General features: G+C 41.0%; 1 protein-coding gene across 2 annotated transcripts in view; it reads left to right on the plus strand.

The window, feature by feature from the left end:
- blk (BLK proto-oncogene, Src family tyrosine kinase) overlaps nt 1–23,039 on the plus strand; it is a 222,550-nt gene that overhangs the window by 90,776 nt on the left and 108,735 nt on the right. Inside the window, exons 3-4 of one of the 2 annotated variants that reach the window (XM_039749471.1) lie at nt 5,561–5,721; nt 18,121–18,229. In XM_039749471.1, the coding sequence (XP_039605405.1) occupies nt 5,717–5,721; nt 18,121–18,229 (114 nt within the window). In that variant the 5' untranslated portion in view covers nt 5,561–5,716. The remainder of the gene's footprint in view (nt 1–5,560; nt 5,722–18,120; nt 18,230–23,039) is intronic. The other variant, XM_039749472.1, reaches the window with a different exon arrangement.

Raw genomic sequence — 23,039 nt, forward strand, 5'->3', positions numbered from 1 at the left:
CCGTCTCCAGCCCATATAACACAGCTGGTCTCACTACTGTCCTGTAGACCTTCCGTTTCACTCTTGCTGATACCCGTCTGTCACAAATCGCTCCTGGCATTCTTCTCCACCCACTCCACCCTGTCTGCCCTCTCTTCTTCACTTCTCTTCCTCACTCCCCATTACTCTGTACTGTTCATCTCAAGTATTTAAACTCCTCCAACTTCACCAACTCTACTCCCTTCATCCTCACCATTCCACTGACCTTCCTCTCATTCACACACATGTATTCTGTCTTGGTGGTCCTACTGACCTTCATTCCTCTCCTCTCTAGAGCAGATCTCCACCTCTTCAGGGTCTCCCCACCTGCTCCCTACTATTGCTACAGATCACAATAACTCTCGTAAACATAAAACATGAAATGCTCCAACTTTCATATGATTTACTGTCGTCACTGAATGCACCTGAATCTTACGCCATGCTGACACCGTCTAACTTGTCAATTATTCTACTCACCATTAACATGATGGGTGGGCTTGTTTTCTTGGATCAGTTTTTGCAATTTTGGCAAAATGCATTGCAGATTTAGTCTTAAGCTGCTTTAAATAATTATACAGTAGTCAAACAAAGTGTTTAGGAACAAGCGGAAAGGCGTTCAATGCCAGCAGCTGGTAATCGGCAAAAAAGAAGGAAACAAATGGCACTTACAGGTGTTTAAAATAAAACAGTGCAGAGCTCCTGTGTATTTTGCTTTAGTCTCACAACCTCCTCCAACTGCCAGGTGGCGTTAAAACGGTTTCTGGAAGGGGTGGGGCTTAATTACAGCAGGCAGGAAGTGAGGTAATTTGTTCTCCCTTTGAACTGTGGGAAAAAGAGGTGGTGTGTCAACAAGACTGTCCAACTCTCATTCCAGTGGAGGTATTGCTTACTTTTCCAGAGCTCTGAGGCTGTCTCCTAGTCCTCCATGTACAGCACTGTTCTCAACAGGCGCTTACCCACCACACTGAACCAGGGGCATTTTAGAAACTCTGGAGCTTTTGTAGCATTTCCGCTGCAGGAACTTCGACCATTTGTAGTTGCTGGTAGGTCATTCCTAATGCTTTTTTTTTTTTTTCCGCTCCTACTCTTGCGTGTGTACTTTTTGTGCAACCAGGAACTCTCATGGGTGGGGATCGGATGAGGAAATGTGCTGAATGGTTGACCACAAACGTTATCGCCATCTTACAAATGGGTTAGTTGGTTGAACTTTGGAGAGTTATCGGTGAAGATGGAGTGGCACACTTTGCACTGCATCACTCAACATAACCTCCCTGGTACACTGTGCCATACCCCGCATTGAAGCAAGAATCTCTTTATTAAGGCCCTTAATAAGTTTCCAATCATGTCTCCATGTTCTTCTTGAACTCATTTTAAAGTAACAGCTGGGATCCACTCTACTAATTGGCATCACTTTAGATTAGGTGTCCTGAGAAATTCCCCTTGGGATTAATGAAGTATCTATCTATCTATCTATCTATCTATCTATCTATCTATCTATCTATCTATCTATCTATCTATCTTGTACAAAGTATTAAATGTAGGGGTGCCAACAATTGTGGCACGTTTTTCTAAAAAAAATATTTATTTCTTGATGACGGCTTTGTTTTTCTTCTAAAGAACTTGTTTCAATTAAAAGTCAGATGTTTCTCATTTTTTCAGTGCAAAATGACGGTTCTTCAGAAAACAGGGATTTCTTTCTAACCTTTCTTACTTACAAGGGGTGCCAATAATAGTGGAGGGCACTGTAATCTAAAGTGATACCTCATCATTTTGAACTCTGCTAGTGTCACTTTTCAATCTCTGCTTGTTTAAACACTTCCTTCAATACTCTAAATATTTGTGCGGTAGATCAGTGTGTCTCAACTGCTGGGTTGGGTTGCGGGCTGCCGCCATTCTTTTATGATGGTATTGGGTCAGGGTGGGCCACCGCACCGCCAGTTGTGCTATATAACTTCTCCTCCCCTCTCCCTTCCTACTATAACCATCACACTCAGGTCACCAAGGGGTTATGGCTATGACGTTCACGTTCGATTCTCCCTGGCAGGGTCACATAGACATTTAGATGGGAACAAGTGGGTCATGACACCGAAATGGCGGAGAAACTCAATCTTCAAGCTACTTATTGACTTTAAATGGGCCCAATATGGGTATGCATGGGTGGTTTACTTGTGATTACTTGTGTTCTGTTCTGTGTATTTTATTGTATTGACCACCTTCTTTTTGACACCCACTGCACGCCCAACCTACCTGGAAAGGGGTCTCTCTTTGAAATGCCTTTCCCAAGGTTTCTTCCATTTTTTTGTTTCCCCTACAAGAGTTTTTTGGGAGTTTTTCTTGTCTTGCTAGAGAGTCAAGGCTGGCTGTCAAAAAGGCAGGGCCCGTTAAAGCCCATTGTGACACTTCTTGTGTGATTTTGAGCTATACAAAAATAAATTGTATTGTATTGTATTGCTGCGGTGGGTTGGGACCCTGCCTGGGATTGGTTCCTGCCTTGTGCCCTGTGTTGGTTGGGATTGGCTCCAGCAGACCCCTGTGTTCGGATTCAGCGGGTTGGAAAATGGATGGATGGATGTATTGTATTGTTTAGTGTTCCATTCTGCTCCCTTGTATCTGATGGTGCTAAGGTGGGCTCCAGCACCCCAGGATTGGATTGTGCAAGTTTGAGAAATTTAGGTTATGTTAAATATTAAAGCTTGGCCATTGTTTCAATTAGGCAACTTATTTTTAATAGCAGTGTCTTAGGTAAGACAACAACAACAACGACAATATTTATTTCTTTAGCACATTTTCATACAAATGATGTAACTCAAAGTGCTTTACAAGATGAAGAAAGAGAAAAAAAAAAGAATTAAAATAAGGGAACACTAATTAACATAGAATAAAAGTAAGGTGTAAAGTAAGGCCCGGGAGGACATAAAAAACAAACCAAAAAAACTCCAGATGGCTGGAGGAAAAAAAAATAAAATCTGCAGGGGGTCCGAGGCCACGAGACCACCCAGCCCCCTCTGAGCATTCTACCCAATGTCAATGACCTCAATCAGTCCTCATGGTATTCAGGGTTCACATGGAAGAACTTGATGATGATGGTCATGTGGACTTCTGGACTTTAATCCATCAATGGAGGGACATCACGGTGCTTTGATCAGGTGGTGGGGGCACAGATCACAACACCACAGAAAACCAGAAAAAGAACAGAAGAGAAAGAAGGGGTTAATACGGATTTTGGAGTCACCATGAATAGTAATGATAATTAATTGAATATACAGAGCATCAGGATTAAACTAAGATGAAGCTATAAGAAAGCCATGTTACAATAATGAGTTTTCAGCAGTTTTTTTAAAGTTTCTATCAGTCAGCTATTCCAGATTTGAGGTGCATAACAGCAGAAGGCCGCCCGCCTCACCACTTCTTTCAAGTTTAGCTCTTGGAATTCTAAGCAGACACTCATGTGAAGATCTAAGGTTAAGATTTGGAGTGTAAGGTGAGAGGCATTCTGAGATATAAGATGGAGCAGATTATTGAAGGCTTTGTAAACCATCAGCAGTATTTTAAAGTCAATTCTAAATGGCACCGGTAACCAGTGTAGTGACGCTCAGACTGGAGTGATGTGCTCGGATTTGCTTTTCCTAGTTAAGATTCAGGCAGCTCCATTCTGTACTCGTTGTAACTGATTGATGTCTTTTTTGGGTGGTTCTGAGAGGAGTGCGTTAAAGTAATCTAGTCGAATAACAAGAAAAGCATGAACTCATTTCTCAGCATCTTGCAATGTTATAAGAGGTCTAACTTTTATATTTCTTTGGTGAAAAAATGCTGTCCTAGTAATCTGATTCATATGTGATTTAAAATTCAGGTCAGAGTCAATAATCACCCCTAAATTCTTTACCTCTGTCTTGACTTTTAAGCCTAACAAATCAGGTCAGTCATCATCCAACCCTCTATATCCTAACTACAGGGTCACGGGGGTCTGGTGGAGCCAATCCCAGGGCGCAATTTAGGAACAAACCCTGGGCAGGGCACACACACACTAGGGACAATTTAGAATTGCCAATGCACCTAACTTGCATGTCTTTGGACTGTGGGAGGAAACCCACGCAGACACGGGGAGAACATGAAACTCCAAGCAGCGTGGACCCGGGAAGCGAACCCACATCTCATTACTGTGAGGCAGCAGCGCTACCAATGCACCACTGTGCCACCCACAGATCAAGTTTATTTCTAATAATCTCATTATATCCATTTTTGCCAATCACTAAAATTTATCTTTTCTCCTTATTTAATTTGCCAAAATTACTACTCATCCATTCAGAAACACAAGTAAGACATTGTGTCAGTGAATCACGGGAGTCGGGGTCATCAGGCGCTATTGATGAAGACAGAATTTAGCAATGAATTCTGCTGAGAAAGGCCCATTAGAGTAGCGGCATATCTGATTGCTTATTTATACTGCGTGTTATGCTTTGTAGCTGATAATCCCACTTCCACACACACACACAAGCACCCCCTACAGGCAATGCTCCACAAAATGAAGGCTGCTTGAGCAGGTCATGGAGTCCAGTCAGTATGTGTGTGTGTTTGTCTGTGTATGGAGATCTCAGGCCGAGCATACAGTATGGTAGCTGCATGGCAGGGTGCAAGCATCCGTGTGCTTCTGTTCCACTACAGAATTTGCTTTCCTTGCTTCATTAAGCACGTCAATGTATTTAGCTATCCTGGCTTACGTACATTATTCCTCAATTCTATCCTGATTATTACAAAATACTAAATCCAGACAGGATTCACCCTGTGTTGGTGCTTTAACATGCTGTGTTAAAAAACAGTCACTGATTACTTCTAAAAACTCCTGCTCTTGTACTCCTCCGTCTGCAAGGTTATTACAGTTAATATTTGGATAATTAAAGTCCCCCATGACTATAATATCTCCCTGTAAACTTGCCTTTTTGATATTCCTAAAAAGATGTGAAATAAAATTCACTTGATCTTCACAGAGCATCTCCAGGTTCTCCAGACAACACTGGAGCCTTGTGGCCTTCTGACATGGCGTCTTCCACTGACCTTTGACGTGGCGAACTTTGCATAAATTATTTTCCAAACTGTACCTGCCGAGATGCCAGTTTTTTCAGCTATTTGGGAAACATTAATTCACCTGTCTGACTAAACGAAATCCTCGACTTTCTTGCACATTTCTGTGGAAGTTGCTTCCATAAGCCGTGAGGGTCCTCTTTAATTCATTCTCCACCCCACTTAAACTGCTTGCTCCAAAGTTTGACTTTGTAGTATGATGGGGCAGACTCAACATAAACTGCAGTCATCCTTTCCTGGATCTCCTTTGGCTTTTTCTCTTTTTTTGTGAGAGTTTTTTATCACTGAACGTTGCTCCAGATCTAGCATTTTCTTACTAGAGTTGCATGAGGACTCTCCTGATCTCCTGCCTCTTGGAATGTTAGACTCACAATGAGCCATAACTGTGCAGGAGTAACATGGAGACCTGTCACAACCTGCACAGACTCGTTTCAATATGCTTGATACTTTCTTTCATACTCAGGTATTATTGAACACTCCTCATATAACACACTGGTGAGGCCTCATCTGGAATCCTGTGTCCAGTTTTGGTCTCCAGGCTACAAAAAGGACATAGCAGTAGTAGAGAAGGTCCTGAGAAGATCAACTTGGCTGATTCCAGGGCTACAGGGGATGAGTTATGAGGTAAGATTAAAATAGGTGAGCTTTTACAGTTTAAGGGGCGACCTGACTGACGTGGTTAAAATGATGATGTGAATTAGTCCAGTGGATCGAGACTGTTATTTTAAAATGAGTTCATCAAGAACACGGGGACACAGTTGGAAACTTGTGAAGGGTGAATTTCACACAAACATTAGGACGTTTTCTCTTCACACATAGAACCACAGACAAGTAGTGTGGTGGACAGCAGGACTTTAGAGACCTTCAAAACTCGACTTGATGTTATTTTGTAGGAATTAAGTCGATAGGACTGGTGAGGTTTGTTGGGTAGAGTGGCCTGTTCTCAAGTCATGCAGTGATATAGTTTAGTGCAGCGATTCCTGAAGAAGACTAGTCTGAGTGTGTGCGACAGTTGGTCTGTGGGCCAACCCAGTCATCTTTCATAGATGAACTTCCTCACTGAGAGTTTTGTGACTTCTATCTATCTATCTATCTATCTGTTATTTTAAAATGAGTTCATCAAGAACACGGGGACACAGTTGGAAACTTGTGAAGGGTGAATTTCACACAAACATTAGGACGTTTTCTCTTCACACATAGAACCACAGACAAGTAGTGTGGTGGACAGCAGGACATTAGAGACCTTCAAAACTCGACTTGATGTTATTTTGTAGGAATTAAGTCGATAGGACTGGTGAGGTTTGTTGGGTAGAGTGGCCTGTTCTCAAGTCATGCAGTGATATAGTTTAGTGCAGCGATTCCTGAAGAAGACTAGTCTGAGTGTGTGCGACAGTTGGTCTGTGGGCCAACCCAGTCATCTTTCATAGATGAACTTCCTCACTGAGAGTTTTGTGACTTCTATCTATCTATCTATCTATCTATCTATCTATCTATCTATCTATCTATCTATCTATCTATCTATCTATCTATCTATCTGTTATTTTAAAATGAGTTCATCAACAATACGGGGACACAGTTGAAAACTTGTGAAGGGTGAATTTCACACAAACATTATTACGTTTTTCTTCACACAAAGAACCACAGACAAGTAGTGTATTGGACAGCAGGACTTTAGAGACCTTCAAAACTCAACTTAATATTTATTTGGTAGGAATTAAGTCAATAGGACTGGTGAGGTCTGTTGGGTAGAGCGGCCTGTTCTCGTCTTGATTGTTCTGGTATTCTAATGTCTGCAAGAAACTCATGCAGATTGCTGCCTGTCGGTGGTCTTAGAGCCATTCATTGTGAAACTCTCAGTGAGGAAGTTCCATCTATGAAAGATGACTGGGTTGGCCCACAGACCACCTGTCGCACACACTCAGACTAGTCTTCTTTAAGAACCGCTGCACTAAGCTGTAACACTGCATAACTTGAGGCAGACAGTATCCTCACGTGGGACAAATGGCTACAAAAGTAGAAACTGGAAGGCAGCAGCTGGCATTTTAGGACTTCAAAAAATTAAATACAATAGAAAAAGACCCCAGCTGGTAGTGCAAAAAGAAAACCTTCAGAGAAGGTACAATTAGGTGAAAAAGTGAAAGCCGCTGGTGCTTCTGTAGGCACCGATGAGCAGTGAATTGAGAAAGGGGAAGTTGGGTATTTCCATCAGATGTGGGAAATCGTAATTTTAGATTTGTGTGAGTGACAAGAGATGCCCAACGGCAGGAAGTAGAAACACCTGCTGCTCTGATTGTAGAATCTGCCTCCAGCAGGAGATGCTTCCTTTTGCAAAGCCAAACCCGGTTTCCGTTCTTAGATTTTTAGCTCTTACTGCATTCGTGGGAGGTCAGTGAAGCCTTTTTAAAAATATGAGGAAGCTGACATCTTCCTGGGAGCACCGGTGGGCTGACTGGAAACATCAGACAAGCTGAATTTAGGGAAAAAACGAAACCAAAACAAAACAACAGGTCAGTCGCATTGCTAGTATGGGCATAGAGTAAGAAATCAGAATCGGGGGACATGCAGGCGCTTGGACAAATTGTAAAGTCGAGCCCAGGAATATGAAGTCCGTTATGATGATGTGAGCCTTCAGACCGACAAGTAAACAACGAAAGTTAGAAAAGAGTGACGTCCGAACGTTAGCTGGGAGGAAAGATCTGAAACACGGGCTGCTGGTGTGGACGTGTCCAACTCTGAGTGGTCAACCTGCAATGCAAGAATCAAGGACTTCATTTCAGTGCCCATTCACTCGACAAGCATTGAAGGCACTTTACAATATCAAATCACATGAAATACAAGAATAGTAAATGGTAATAACATTAAGTAAAATGACATAAATTACATAAAATGTCACTCAAAAAGCCTTCAGCTTTTTAACACATCTAAAGACTGCAGCTGTCCAATGCTAATGGGGAACAAATCCCAAAGTTTAGGAGCAAAATAGCCGAATGCTCGAGTATCAAAGTTACTACAAGACACCTTAAGACAGCGGTTCTCAAACTGTGGGGCGCCCCCTATGGGGGTGCTGAAGCTGTACAAGGGGGGCGTCGAATAAATGAACAAGACATCAAAATTAATTTTTTACTTTTTTATTTCAAATTTAAATTTGCAAGTATATAATCACAAAGAATGCATTATAACTGAAATTAAAATAAAACATTTCTAAGGCACAGATCTAATGACTAATATGTGCCTGATTTAAAGTACACAGCCTGTCCAGGCTTGGCTTGATATTCGAGATTCGAGACACTCTGAGCTCCTTTTCTATTTGAAGTTTGTTTCCATGACGAGCGGCGCCGCTGCTGCTGCTTTTCTAGTCACGTATTTTCAATCCAGAAAGTTTGAGACGTATCGGTATCTGTCGCGGACATTCAGGTAACAGTAGGTGATAGGCGACTGCACCACATTGGCAGCATAGCCAATATGTCCAAATTGATTTCATTAATTTACTGCGTATTGGGTTATTTTCATGATACAACTAACAGCGGTATAATATTTGTTGGACGTAAATATGGTCACAAAGGGGACAATGTCTTCAGCACTGAGCATATGGAAGGAACCAGACCCAGGGACATCATCAGTTTGAAGGCCCATGTTGGCAGTAAGACCGGACCAACATGGAATCAGGAGTCAATCTTATTATTGGAGCCTAACTGGTGTTCCTTATATGATGCCAGTCAGTCAGTAAAGGAGCACCTGCTCTTAGATACTCCAACAAAGTCTGAGCCCACACTGCTCCTAAAATGGACCCCTGACACACAGAACCACACCAGGATGTGAATCAGACATGGGGTCGCTGGAGCTGTAAAGCAGTAACACCAACCACTGTGCCCCTCTATTGGAAAAGAACACATTCTCAAACCCGCTTCACCAGTTTAGAGTCATGGGGGGAAATTGGCAGCAGCGAAGAAGAGTGATTTTCAGTCTGTCTTTGTGGTCAGTGTATATATATTTTTATTTTCAGTTATTACAGCTGTTACCACAGTGTTTCTGCACTTGCCTTTCCTTTCATTTATACATTGCTTGCCTGTGTTTTTTTAATTCTTGTTCTGCATAAGTCAAACAAAAATCATTCCTTGGGCTCTGCCAGAGGGAAAACTGAGAAGGATTTTTGTTTAATAGACACTTCTAGAAAAGGGGTGTGACAAAACTCACAGGTAGACACCAACTGGTTGAAAACAGCATTGATCTAAAGTTACAAAAGTGTTACCACATGTGGGAAGCTAACATCCAGTGAACCCCAGAAATGTTGGAGACCACAGCTACTTATCTGCTTAACCCTGGGACTTCTGAACTTAAGGTCTCCATAACCTTCATTACTCCAAACGTCTTCAGTCTCCTACGACATCTGGAGAAGATAACAACAGGAGCATTGAAAACATCTATCTATCTATCTATCTATCTATCTATCTATCTATCTATCTATCTATCTATCTATCTATCTATCTATCTATCTATCTATCTATCTATCTTTTGTATGGTGCCTTTCATATGTATCTTTCATTTAGAGCCTTTTATATCTATCTATCTATCTATCTATCTATTGTGCGCTATCGCTCCCTTGAAGCCCTGTCCAAGACTCCAGACACCAAATAAAAGTCCAAAAGTAGACTTGATTAATTCTGCACAGTGCACAAAGCACCCTCTCCTCCACTATACTCATTCAATGCACCAAAATATTCACAATAAACAATTCCTCCACTCCAGATGCGTTGCCACCCTTCCACCCAGCTCACCTCGCCATCTGGGAGCTCCCACAATCCTTTTATATTCCCTGACCCGGAAGTGTTCCCACTCCCCAGTCCATGTGATTCCTTATCACTTCCAGGTCAGATCAAAAGTCCTTTTCTTCACCCCGGAAGCACGTCATTCCTCTTGTCCATGTGACTCAGACGTACTTCCGGGGCGTAAGGTAAATAACTATTGTTCCTTCCTGCAGTGTCTCCTAGTGGCCCCCAAGGTATCCAGCAGGGCTGTGTATAAAAACTCCAATGTCCATGATGCCCTGCTGGTCTTCGGGGAACCTCCATACTACAGGGATGGCTCCACCTGGTGGCTTAGGGGTATTGGCCAGGATGAACGGCCGGCCATACACCACACTATCTGTCTGTGTAGTGAACAGATCTTCAAAGCGGTTTCTCAAATTGGATAAATACAATGGGGATGAGATACATCATTTAGTTCCTTCAAAGTTAAAGACAAATTAAAAAAAGATAATACTCTCTTTCAAGAGGGAACCAATGCAAAAGACATATCACCAGGGTTATTCTGAACTGCATCTTGGTACATGTCAGGATATAAGAGAATGCGTAGATCACACTTGGTAGGCCACCATATAAAGCATTACAAGTAATGAGGTCGGCCCACTCCGCCCGTTATTCATTGTAATTTTCTTTAAATTTGTGACGAGTACGTGGCTCTCTACTTGCTATGAGCCTATAATATGAACTCTATCTAAGCTGTTGCCAGGCTTAATCTTAATACGCTGTTGTTTAGACACAATTTAAAATTTGAGGACATGCTTAGAAATAAAATTTAATGAAAAATAAAAATTTTAGTAACAGAATTATTTTCAACTTGATAACTGAACTCCTCATTTACAATGGAATAAATGATAACCGAGGTTATAATGTAAACCTCACATGATTAAAAAATGTTCCATTAACTTAACGATAAACTATAATTGTTCTGTCCTAATATGAAAAATTCCTATCCTGTGCTTTATAACTTTATTTCCTCACTAACGTGCGCTAGAACAGTAGTGCATAAACATTTGTATGAACAGTCTATATTAAATGGCAAGGGACCTTGTATGTGGCTGTAATATACGTCACTGTATTGTGTGCCTTTAATTTTCTCTCTCAGTAATACTGGTTTGTATTTCCGTGAAATGCCTGTAATTTTGTCTGACAGTAATACAGTGGAACCTCGGCTCACGACCATAATCCGTTCCAAAACTCTGGTTGTAACCCGATTTGGTCGTGACCTGAAGTAATTTCCACCCATAGGATTGTATGTAACTACAATTAATCCATTCCAGACCGTATGAACTGTATGTAAATATATATTTTTTACGTTTTTAAGCACAAATATAGTTAACTATACCATAGAAAGCACAGCGTAATAGTAAACTAAATGTTAAAACATTGACTAACACTGAGAAAACTTAACACTGCAAGAATTTGCGCTATAGCCTTATGACCCGCTCGCTAAAAACTCTTTTTTTAATGAGTTTTAAGCACAGGGGAAAAAATTAACATTTGAAAAATCTGTAATTTAATAAACAACCAAGAAAAGTAAAATTGAAACAATGCACACATGCGCCTGTGTGTGTGTGTGTGTGTGTGTGTGTGTGTGTGTGTGTGTGTGTGTGTGCACGTGCCTCTGTCTGTCTGTCTCTCTCTCTGCACAGGGAATGCACAGGAAGAGACTGAACACGTGCTGTGTGGCCCCGCGCATGCGCACTTCCCCAGAAGACACACACACACGGACACTGGACGCACACAAGGGTTTGATTAAAGAGGATGATACTAATAATTGCAGCTGAAAACCACTAATCATCGCTCACGCTGACAACCAGATAACAATTAAATGCATAATTCATAATCTAAACTAATTATTAGTACTGAAGAATTTAAATACTAGATAGGAGATAAAATAAATTGCAATAATGTAGATGCTAACTGAAATCTAGCGGTATCGAAACAGAAATCGGCAATAGGCAGTTTAGACCAAATTTTTCACTGCAACGTTGTGTACTGACAATTAAAACAACTTGATGACGTAATGCGGTATATTATTTTGGACTATAGAAATCACAGTGCCGGACAGATAATGTTTAGTAGTTTAGAAAATAAATTTTAATGTCAAACAGTAACCAGTACATCAGTACATAAAATTTATTTCATGAAACAGCCAGCCCATGAGCAGTCCGCGGCCCAGCGAGCATTGCCCAAATGCCCTAATGGCCAGTCCACCCCTGTGTAACACTTCAGTAAAAACAATATTTAGAATTAACTTTTCGTCAATATCGCATTGAATTTTGATTTCTGAATTTGGACTTACATCGTGACAATTCAACGCATAACTGTCCGTGATTGAATTTTGTTTCTTTCTCTCTAATAAATTAACTGACTTTTTCAAATGTGTCCCTGTGATTTGTTAATTGTCATAGCAAAAGCTATTCTAGCGGGAAACTGTAAACGTTTTAATATAAATAGCATTATTGGCTGTGGAATTTCTAATACGTCCGATTGTTTAACTCTTTCGATTCTATGTTGCATCGCTTCTCCGTGATCATAAATATAAACCTGACCAAATTGTGGTTATTTTGAAATTAAACTTGTAGTTGGTTAAATTGTTGCGGCACTTCAGATTCTCATAGCGTATGGTCCTAAATCATTTTGAGCACTGAATGTTGCAAACGCAAACAGGTTATTGTAGATATGGATATTTTGCCTTGTCAGGGATGCCAGGGGCCATGACCCGGCCGGGACGCCAGGAGGGACCGGAAAAGGGTCAGAGCCCTGCCTGGATCACGTGGGGTTCGCCTTCCGGGTTGCTTTGGGGCCACGGGTCAAGGGCATGGAAGCCCTTCCCTGTAGGGGCCCGTGGTCACCGCCAGGAGGCGCCCCAATGCCTTGGGGACTTGTTTCCCCAGCACTCCTGCCACACCAGGAAGTGCTGGGGAAGATTTATGACGGCGCCCGGAGAGCAGCCGGGAGGACAGCCGGCACTTCCGCCACGCTGGGGCGTGGCCAAGAGAGGAATGCCGGGAACACCTGGTGCTCATCCGGGACTTGTATAAAAGGGGCCGTCTCCCTTCATTCGAGGCTGGAGTCGGGTGGAAGCAGGACGAAGCTCAGGAGGAGAGTGGAGGCGGCCCGAAGACAAGGCATTGTGGCCAGGACTGTTTGGGTTTGGGGGTTTTGTGCACGTAATTAGGGTCTGTGTGACCAAATAGACTGGGGTCTTTGTGACCATAATTTGTAAATATTGTATTAAATAAACGTGTGGTGGTTTGAGAAACAACATGTCCGCCTGTCTGTGCCCGGGTGCCGTTCACAGCCTGTAGTGTTTGTGGATTTCACTTTCACCAAATAACAAATCTTTTCATTCTCGCGGATACGCCTCTTCATTGGGAAGAAACACTACTTTTCCCAGATGGTAACACGAATTAGACGATCTACAAGTCTCCGACTTAAACTTTAAAGCCAAACAATATCTACATACTTCTGTCATATCACCTATGTCCATATATTTTACATTTTTGCTGTTCTGTTTTTTCACCATGTAAATTTTTTCTTTGTGTTAGCGCTAACTTAATCTTTACTATCAGTTTTTTGAGACTTTTGTATTTTAGTACTTTCATAATCTCTAACCTGCTCTGCATGTGTATTGCGCCAACATTTTTGAACCCCTTTATGACGTTCTACTTTGTCTTCCACTCTTTGTCTTTTATTTCTGACCCCACTTGGACCTGGTAGGTTTCCAATTCCACTTGGTCCGGACTGATTATTGCTTTCCTTATTTTCCTAATTTGCACTTAGATTATTATCGTTCTTTTTTTAATTCTTTTCTCTCCAATGCTTTTGGGCCTCTTTTCGGCGCGCTGCCATTTCTTCTTTGCTTAGTCATTGATGTTTCATCTAGAACGTATAAAATTATTGTCCAGAAAAGGACTACATCGATGGAAATGAATAGATTATATGTCTTGTATTAAAATGAGGAAAATGTAAAAATTTATTAAAACTGAGAGCACAGGAACTGTGTCTGACAAAAGCATTCACACGAATGAAAGGTGAGTGGACTGTAGGCCTGGTTGTAAATGGTTGAGAGGAGGGCGGGACTTGTCAAAATCTCTTGGCAAAAAGTCTCATCTCGTGGGACTTGAAATTATCTCTCTGAAAAGTCTCGTCTCAGGATTTCCTTTTATAAAAGAAAGATATATAGAGAGACGTTTAGTTTAGTAAAGGCTGCAATCTCTAACGAACCTACTCTCATCAAGTGTGTACCCCCTGCTGGATACAATTGGCATAGTCGGCGTAATTGTAGCAAAGTTACTAACCAAAATGAATTATTTTCTTTTTAAAAGGGGATTCAGGTGATTTTGGTAAGGAAGGGACCAGCTTTATGCATGTGGTCACCTGTGGAGAATAAATTTGAATCACCATCCTAGCTACAACTGGACAGGGAGCTGATTTCCCTGAAGTTGTAAGTTGGTGGGCTTGCAGCTAAGTTTAAAATTTTCTGGAGAAACGTGTAGCAAGCAATGGGAAAAATACTGCTATTGTTCACATTTTTCACAAAATTTCCCATAAGAGCTCCTAACCAAAAAGATTTCAAGATAAAAAAAAAAACAAAATGGGAAATTTAGTAACAAAGTCAGAGCACAAAGGAAGGGTGAAGCCAAAATAAACTTGAAGAAAATACCCGCCAAATAAATTATTTTGGTATCCACCAAGTTGGACTGTGGGAAGTTCAAAACGGCAACTGCTTACATTGTCACTGTCACATTGTCGATGATGACACAAGCCATGACCTCCAGTGGTCCATCTCTAGCAAAATCCAATGTGAGTAGCATCCTAATCCATTAACAACATGGCAGTGTGCTAAATTTAAAAGGAATGATGCCAATAACTTAACCTTTTGAAAAAAATCTTTACAAATGAACTAACAACACACCAAAGACTCTCCATGTAAAAAAACATAGAGAAATTTTTGTTGTGAAAGAAAAATATATCTTTCAAAAAAATTGAAAATGAGCCTGAGTTCATGACTAGCAAGCCTGCTGAAGTGCAGGAGCTCTGCCTCTCCCACAAGCAGACATCATAAATGAACATCGACTTTTGGTGAGTGGACTAAATATATAATTTTTACCTCAGAAGGGGCGGAGTTTCTGGAAGCCTTTGGGAGGCGTGGCCAGTGTCCTCTTGTATTTGCCCTTTAGAGCTGCCAATGAAAACAGAAGAGGCAGTTAGCAAGACCCCTAGTGGTCGAGATGTGGAAGTGCGAAACTTGCAAGAGCTTTAAAGCTGCCAAAGCACATGCGTGTGACAAAACACTAATCGATTTAAGGAAATAAGTGAAACAAAGATCCATTAAACTTATTAACTCAATTAAACAAAAAAAGAAAAAAAAAAGATAATTAAACAAAATAAGAAACTGATGACAAAATAAGGAGAATTATAGAATCAAGGAATATGCTGCGGATAAGACAAATTAGAAAACCATAAAGACAATTTGGAGGAAAAAAAGTTTGGAAAATTAAAAAAATATCCTTGATATTAAATCTCAAAGCAGACAAAAGGTCTTGGAATCCATCCATCCATCCATTATCCAACCTGCTATATCCTAACACAGGGTCACAGGGGTCTGCTGGAGCCAATCCCAGCCAACACAGGGTGCAAGGCAGGAAACAAACCCCGGGCAGGATGCCAGCCCACCGCAGGGCACACACCAAGCACATGCTAGGGCCAATTTAGGATCGCCAATGCACCAAACCTGCATGTCTTTGGACTGTGGAAGGAAACCCACGCAGACACTGGGAGAACATGCAAACTCCACACAGGGAGGACATGGAAAGCAAACCCAGACGGGTCTCCTTACTGCGAGGCAGCAGCGCTACCCACTGCACCACCGTGATGAGTCTTTATAATATTTGTAATTTAATCTTTATTATTATAGAATGGAATAATGTAAAATATGGAATTATTAAAATTACCAAAAAATGGAATGAAAACTGAAGAAATGCTATACATAAAATATAAAATATATTTTGCATATATTTTATCACATGGATTTTAATTTTAAATGTGTCACATGTGTGACTGTATATTTTGATGACAAAAAAATATTAGCGATGCCCCAGTCTGATCCAGACTTGAGCACTTCTGCCAATAGTGCATTCCCAAATTAAAATTTAGTGTTGTTGGGTGGATCGCAGTATAATGAAAAATCTGAAAATGTGCATAAAAACTTTTTTTTTGAGTGCCACAAAAACTAATATTAAAAAATGGGCACACATGGAAAAAGGTTGAGAAACACTGCCCTAAAGTCCTTCTGTCCACCGCCCTACTTGGTCGCTTATTCTGTGTGTCTGTGGCTCTCTGTGTGAAGAAAAATGTCTAATGTTTGTGTGAAATGCCCCCTTCACAAGTTTCCAAGTGTGTCCCCGTGTTCTTGATGAACTCATTTTAAAGTCACCGTCTTGATCCACTGGACTAATTCACTTAGGTCTCCAATTAATATTTTATGCTTGCATTGTAAAGGCTCAGCTAATTTTAATCTTTCTTCATAACTCATCCCCTGTAGCCTTGGCATCCGCCTTGTCGCTCTTCACTTTTTCTAGTGCTGCTATGTCCCTTACTTCCTATGTGTAACATTAAATTTCATCTGCCACAAATCTGAAACAAATTCGAGATTATCTGCCAATCCACTCTTGGTATCATCTGCACACTTTACCAGCTTGTTACTTATATTCCTATCCAAATCATTTCCATATATTTAATAAAACAGCGGCCCCTGCACTGACCCCTGCTGGTCACCACTCTTAACGTCACCCAATTCTGATGAGGTTCCTCACACCCTCATCACCCTCCTTCCTGTGTCTGAGCCAATTCTGCACCCATCTAAAAACATCACCCTGAACTCCCACTTCTTTTAGTTTGATGCCCACCCTCTCATGTGGCACCTTATCAAATACTTTCTGAAAGTCAAGATAATCATCTTCTCCACTTTGATCGTATCCTTTTGTTGCCTCTTCATAGAATTCCAGCCTGTTAGTAAAACACGACCTCCCTCTTCTGACCCCATGCTGACTGTTCCTAATAACTGTTGTCCTTGCCATGTGTTGCCCAATCTTCTCCTTAATAATTCCTTCCATTAATTTTCCTGTGATGCACGTTAAGCTTAGTGGCCTATAGTTGCTTTGAGGTGCCCATCACCCTTTTAATATAATGGGATGGTATTTGCCATTTTCCTGTCCTTCGTAATCTCTCCAGTGCACAATGGCTTCCTAAACATACGTGTCAAGGGTTTATGTCTGCACTCCTTAAGAACGCGAGGGTAAATATAATCGGGTCATGGTGATTTGTCTGACTTCAACTCTTTTAATTTCAGCAGCACTTCTCTCTCTACATCGTGATAAGTAATGTAGGGTGTTAATCAAAGCTAACAATTTAGGCTTTTCCAGTATTAACTAGTCCACCAATATTTAAAGTAACATTGTTTATACTTAGTTAACTTAATTTAAAGTTAAAAGTGCATTTTCCACTTCAAAGCCATTAGTCATTAAGAATGCAACTTATTCAACAATAGGCGGTTGGACTACAGGGTGGTCCAGATCTAATTATGCAGATCCAGATCGTCTGGATGACTTTGATTTATGTGGGGACGATTCTTCATGTCGTCAGTTCGCACACTTCTCGATGGTCCAGGATTTTTCAGGTGATTTTCTATGTGTCGCGCACGCGCGAGTAGGAGACCGCGGACGGATTCGAACACACCTGGGGACACATTCCCCGGCAGGGAATGGCGGGGTACTAACTTTCTCCCTCTGCTTCCTCATAGGAGAAAGGACCTTCCTCCACCATAAGCCGGGTTTTGACCGCAGTACGGCACTTCCGCCCTTCCCGTCAATCCCATCCTCCCTCACGGTCCCTCCCAGCATTCCTCCACTTCCGGCTCCTCCCTAATAAAATGGCCGCCGACGCCATGATACGGCGTCGCGCATATGAACTGTTTTTGTGTTTATTTTGACCTTGTTTTTTTTTTTTATTGTGGATCGTCTGCAATATACGGGGCCGGAAAACCCCAAAACCTTTTTGCTGTCTCCTTCTGAATCTGTTACATATGTAATAAACTTAATAAGTTATAGCATAATGAAAATTGCATAATTAGAACTGGACCACCCTATACTTTTGGGTCTTGATCTGACATTTGCGTTTAACTTAAGTTCCTTCTTTCTTTCTTTTTTTCTTTCAGGATGGGGTGCAATGAGAGCAGTCAGCAGCCAAAACAAGGCAACTTCCAAAAGAAGGAAGGCGAGAATGGCATGGCGAAGCACATGAACCCTCAAAGAGGCCCACTTGCTGTAAGTGAAATCTAAAAAGATGACAGTGACGTGATTCCAGGCTGCAGCTCAAAAGGGCAGCTTTGAAGTTGGTAAAATTCAAATGTTTTGAGATCGACCTGAAAAGGCCAGTCTAGAGAGCTGATTTAACAGGCACCCACAGATTCGCTCCTGTGTGTCTTGAAAGGACTTTTGACCACAACGGGTGCAGTCTGTCGCCCTACCCAAGGTGGCATCTCGTGAGCTGTAGAGAGAAAGGGAGGCGGCAGGGTTAGTGACAGCGCCCCCTCTCGTTCTGGGGTGGTACAACATACCTCTGCAAATGCTGGAAAGTTCTCCACTGATAATTACTGATGATACTGTATGATTGACAAGTTCTAGAAGATTCTGAACTGTGGGTAACATCATAGTTGCCGCATCCTTCATCCTTTCCAGCATCAAATGCAGAAAGTATTTTTCAAAGTATTTTGGTCAGATGGCAGTAGCAGAGAGAAAAATGTAAAGGAATGATTAGGGCTTTCTAATATTTGAAAAGAAAGAAACATTCATACATACCTATGTAAAGAGATGTAAAGCTTAAAATAAATACATATATGTTTGTGTGTGTGTATATATGTATATATATATATATATATATATATATATATATATACTGTATATATATATATATATATATATATATACTGTATATATACTGTATGTAACCTGGGCTAGGCTGAAAAAAAGAATATCAGAATGTGAGTTTGTGCTAATAAAGTTTATTGACTGAAATGGGGCACATGTTACTGAGGCTGTGTAAGGTTAAGCTAGACATAGACATGCTGTATATAGATAGACGCCGCATTCACTGTGTTCGACATGATACGTCAGCGCGTCCGCCATATTGAGAGTGGCAAAAGTGCCATTTACACTAATACAGGTAGACGTGGAGACCGGGTTTTCTCATGAAAAAACAATAACATTTAAAACAGAATTATTTACAAACAACAGATTTTGGAGAATCGTTTAAATGCAATTATTTATATCCATTTATTACGCTAATAAAGGCAATTATTAAATAATAATAATTATTATTAAATAATTCCTCCCATATAAATAACATTTTGCGGACTGCCTTCTTCCATCTCCGAAACATTTCTAATCTTGCGCAACACAGTACTGAAGTATCGGTCAATGCCCGAGTCACCTCACGTGTAGATTACTGTAATGCGATTCTATCTGGCAACCCACAAAAACGTATCCATCGCTTACAACTTCTTCAAAATTCTGCTGCCAGGATGATAACCTGCTGCTCTAAATCCACTGAACATATCACACCGATTCTCTCTCAGCTTCACTGGCTCCCTGTTCACTACTGAATACAATATTAAATCCCGCTCTGAACATTTAAACCTCTCCACACCTCACTGATCTCCTCCAGACTGACACTCCTCTCGCTCACTCAGATCCTCATCTGCAGCTCGACTTTCTGTACCACACATCAGACTCGGTGCTATGGCAGCTCGAGCGTCTCTCATTGTGCTCCTCAACTCGGGATTTCTCTTCCCTCTCATATTCGTCAGCTCGATTCAATAACACATTTTAAAACTTTAAAACATTTTAATTTTAAATGTGTCACATGTGTGACTGTATATTTTGATGACAAAAGAATATTAGCGATGCCCCAGTCTGATCCAGACTTGAGCACTTCTGCCAATAGTGCATTCCCAAATTAAAATTTAGTATTGTTGGGTGGATCGCAGTATGATGAAAAATCTGAAAATGTGCATAAAAACTTTTTTTTTTTAGTGCCACAAAAACTAATATGAAAAAATGGGCACACATGGAAAAAGGTTGAGAAACACTGCCCTAAAGTCCTTCTGTCCACCGCCCTACTTGGTCGCTTATTCTGTGTGTCTGTGGCTCTCTGTGTGAAGAAAAACGTCTAATGTTTGTGTGAAATGCCCCCTTCACAAGTTTCCAAGTGTGTCCCCGTGTTCTTGATGAACTCATTTTAAAGTCACCGTCTTGATCCACTGGACTAATTCACTTAGGTCTCCAATTAATATTTTATGCTTGCATTGTAAAGGCTCAGCTAATTTTAATCTTTCTTCATAACTCATCCCCTGTAGCCTTGGCATCCGCCTTGTCGCTCTTCACTTTTTCTAGTGCTGCTATGTCCCTTACTTCCTATGTGTAACATTAAATTTCATCTGCCACAAATCTGAAACAAATTCGAGATTATCTGCCAATCCACTCTTGGTATCATCTGCACACTTTACCAGCTTGTTACTTATATTCCTATCCAAATCATTTCCATATATTTAATAAAACAGCGGCCCCAGCACTGACCCCTGCTGGTCACCACTCTTAATGTCACCCAATTCTGATGAGGATCCTCACACCCTCATCACCCTCACCTTCCTGTGTTTGAGCCAAATCTGCACCCATCTACACCCCATACCCTGAACTACCACTTCTTTTAGTTTGATGCCCACCCTCTCATGTGGCACCTTATTAAATACTTTCTGAAAGTCAAGATAAATAATCTCACCTTCTCCACTTTGATCGTATCCTTTTGTTGCCTCCTCATAGAATTCCAGCCTTTTAGTAAAACACAAAAAAAAAACAAAATCTATACCCTCAAAACTTATCTTTTCAAACTGGCATACCAGTTGTGAATTTTGCGCTGTTACTGCCAGTTATCTTTGTTCGTTTTCTAATTATTGCTTTTCGATTTATCATTCTCTTGGTTTAATTTTATTGTAAGGTGACTTTGAGTGCTAAGAAAGGTGCCTATTAAATAAAATGTATTATTATTATTATTATTATTATTATTATTATTATTATTATTAATTATTGAGATGAAAACTTGACCAATGTCTGAAAGTGAAAATAGTAAGACTGCAACTGGCAGTCTGGTCTTTCTATTAGCAGTGAAATGATCGACTCAATGACAAAAATAAACAATTTTATTGTACACAAATTGGCTTAATAATTTCTGAAAACATTTCCCTCATTCCTCTTTCAGTCTTTCTCTCTCTCACACGCACAATGTGGTTACTTAAATATATACAGGATAGGATCTAAACTCCTTGAAACAGAACTGTCTTCCATAGCTTTTTCCAAGTGTTGCCACTCTGTAATTTGAGAGTTTTCAGCCTGGCAATACGGTGCAGCCTCAGTTTGTGGAAGAGAGACACAACTAAAGAAAGACATGAGCATCAAATGATGGCTGTCAATTTCAAACTGTGTTTCCTCCATGTGCTCCTTGAGAAAAAGCACATCATCTGAGCCAATCTCACCCTGAACAAACTGATCGATCAAAGATACACTGACAGCTCGCCCTAATGTCGACTGACAGATAACACGCTCAGCTACTTTGACCACCTTGACTGGACCCTCAAAAGGAATCATCAAACCTCCTTTGTTTTTGGCGAAGCACTTGCTGTAAGTGAAATCTAAAAAGATGACAGTGACGTGATTCCAGGCTGCAGCTCAAAAGGGCAGCTTTGAAGTTGGTAAAATTCAAATGTTTTGAGATCGACCTGAAAAGGCCAGTCTAGAGAGCTGGTTTAACAGGCACCCACAGATTCGCTCCTGTGTGTCTTGAAAGGACTTTTGACCACAACGGGTGCAGTCTGCCGCCCTCCCAAGGTGGCATCTCGTGAGCTGTAGAGAGAAAGGGAGGCGACAGGGTTAGTGACAGCGCCCCCTCTCGTTCTGGGGTGGTACAACATACCTCGGCAGATGCTGGAAAGTTCTCCACTGATGATTACTGATGATACTGTATGATTGACAAGTTCTAGAAGATTCTGAACTGTGGGTAACATCATAGTTGCCGCATCCTTCATCCTTTCCAGCATCAAATGCAGAAAGTATTTTTCAAAGTATTTTGGCCAGATGGCAGTAGCAGACATGCTGTTCAATTACAATACATTGTGTACAATAAAATGGGAGCGAGTGGTAGCTTTGATCATATGATGCCGGTACAGCATCTGTTACCAAACTAGCATGGCACACATCACAGAACAGCTTTCTCAAAATCCCGTCTAAGGGCTACCTGACCTTCCAAACACTTCCTGAGGTGGATTTCTTTAGGAATCCTTCAAAGTTTGAGAAAAGTTAACAGCTAACAACAATCTACATAGTTAGTAACTGAATACGTTCTTCGGAGACTCACTTGAGCACATACATACATAGCTTTGCTAGCTTAGCCTGGCGTAGCTAAAGTTAAGAGTATAAAACAGGATTTTCTAATGGCCAAATATAACCAAAATAATTGTTCAGCCAATTGTAATCCCCCGGGATCTGGTTTGCGCCGTACAGTGGTTTGTACAATAACAAGCAGCACATGCGTGAGGCATCTTTATCCATCACTTCACTCCACAGCAGTGCCACTCGCAATATGGCGGCAACTTTGACGTGTGATGCTGCTGGTCATACACCGTCTAGTAATTCTACATCTATGAAGCCAAATATGTTAAGTGTCCTCTGATTGGCCTATCGACAGCCCAGATAAGTTAACTGTGAAACAAGGAGGAAAGAGGAAATAATTTTAGCAAACCGCTAAAACATAAAAGGAGAAGACGGGAGAAGAGAAAGCTTTAGTAGCGCGATTAACTGTTTAGACAGAAATAAGCGATAGAAGAACGCTAAAGGGAACGTGAAGTATACAAAGTAGTGAAACGGCGTAACAAGTGAGAAAGAGCAGTCTAGCAAAACGCTGACACACAAAGTGATGCACCAAAGCGGTAGATACTTCAGAGAGGAGAAAGCAAGTGGGGAACACTGTAAGGGGGCACCATCAAATAGAGGGGTGTCCATAGGCAATGGAAAGTACAAGTAAGTG

The sequence above is a fragment of the Polypterus senegalus genome, chromosome 3, assembly GCF_016835505.1.
Source record: "Polypterus senegalus isolate Bchr_013 chromosome 3, ASM1683550v1, whole genome shotgun sequence".
Lineage (NCBI taxonomy): Eukaryota > Metazoa > Chordata > Cladistia > Polypteriformes > Polypteridae > Polypterus > Polypterus senegalus.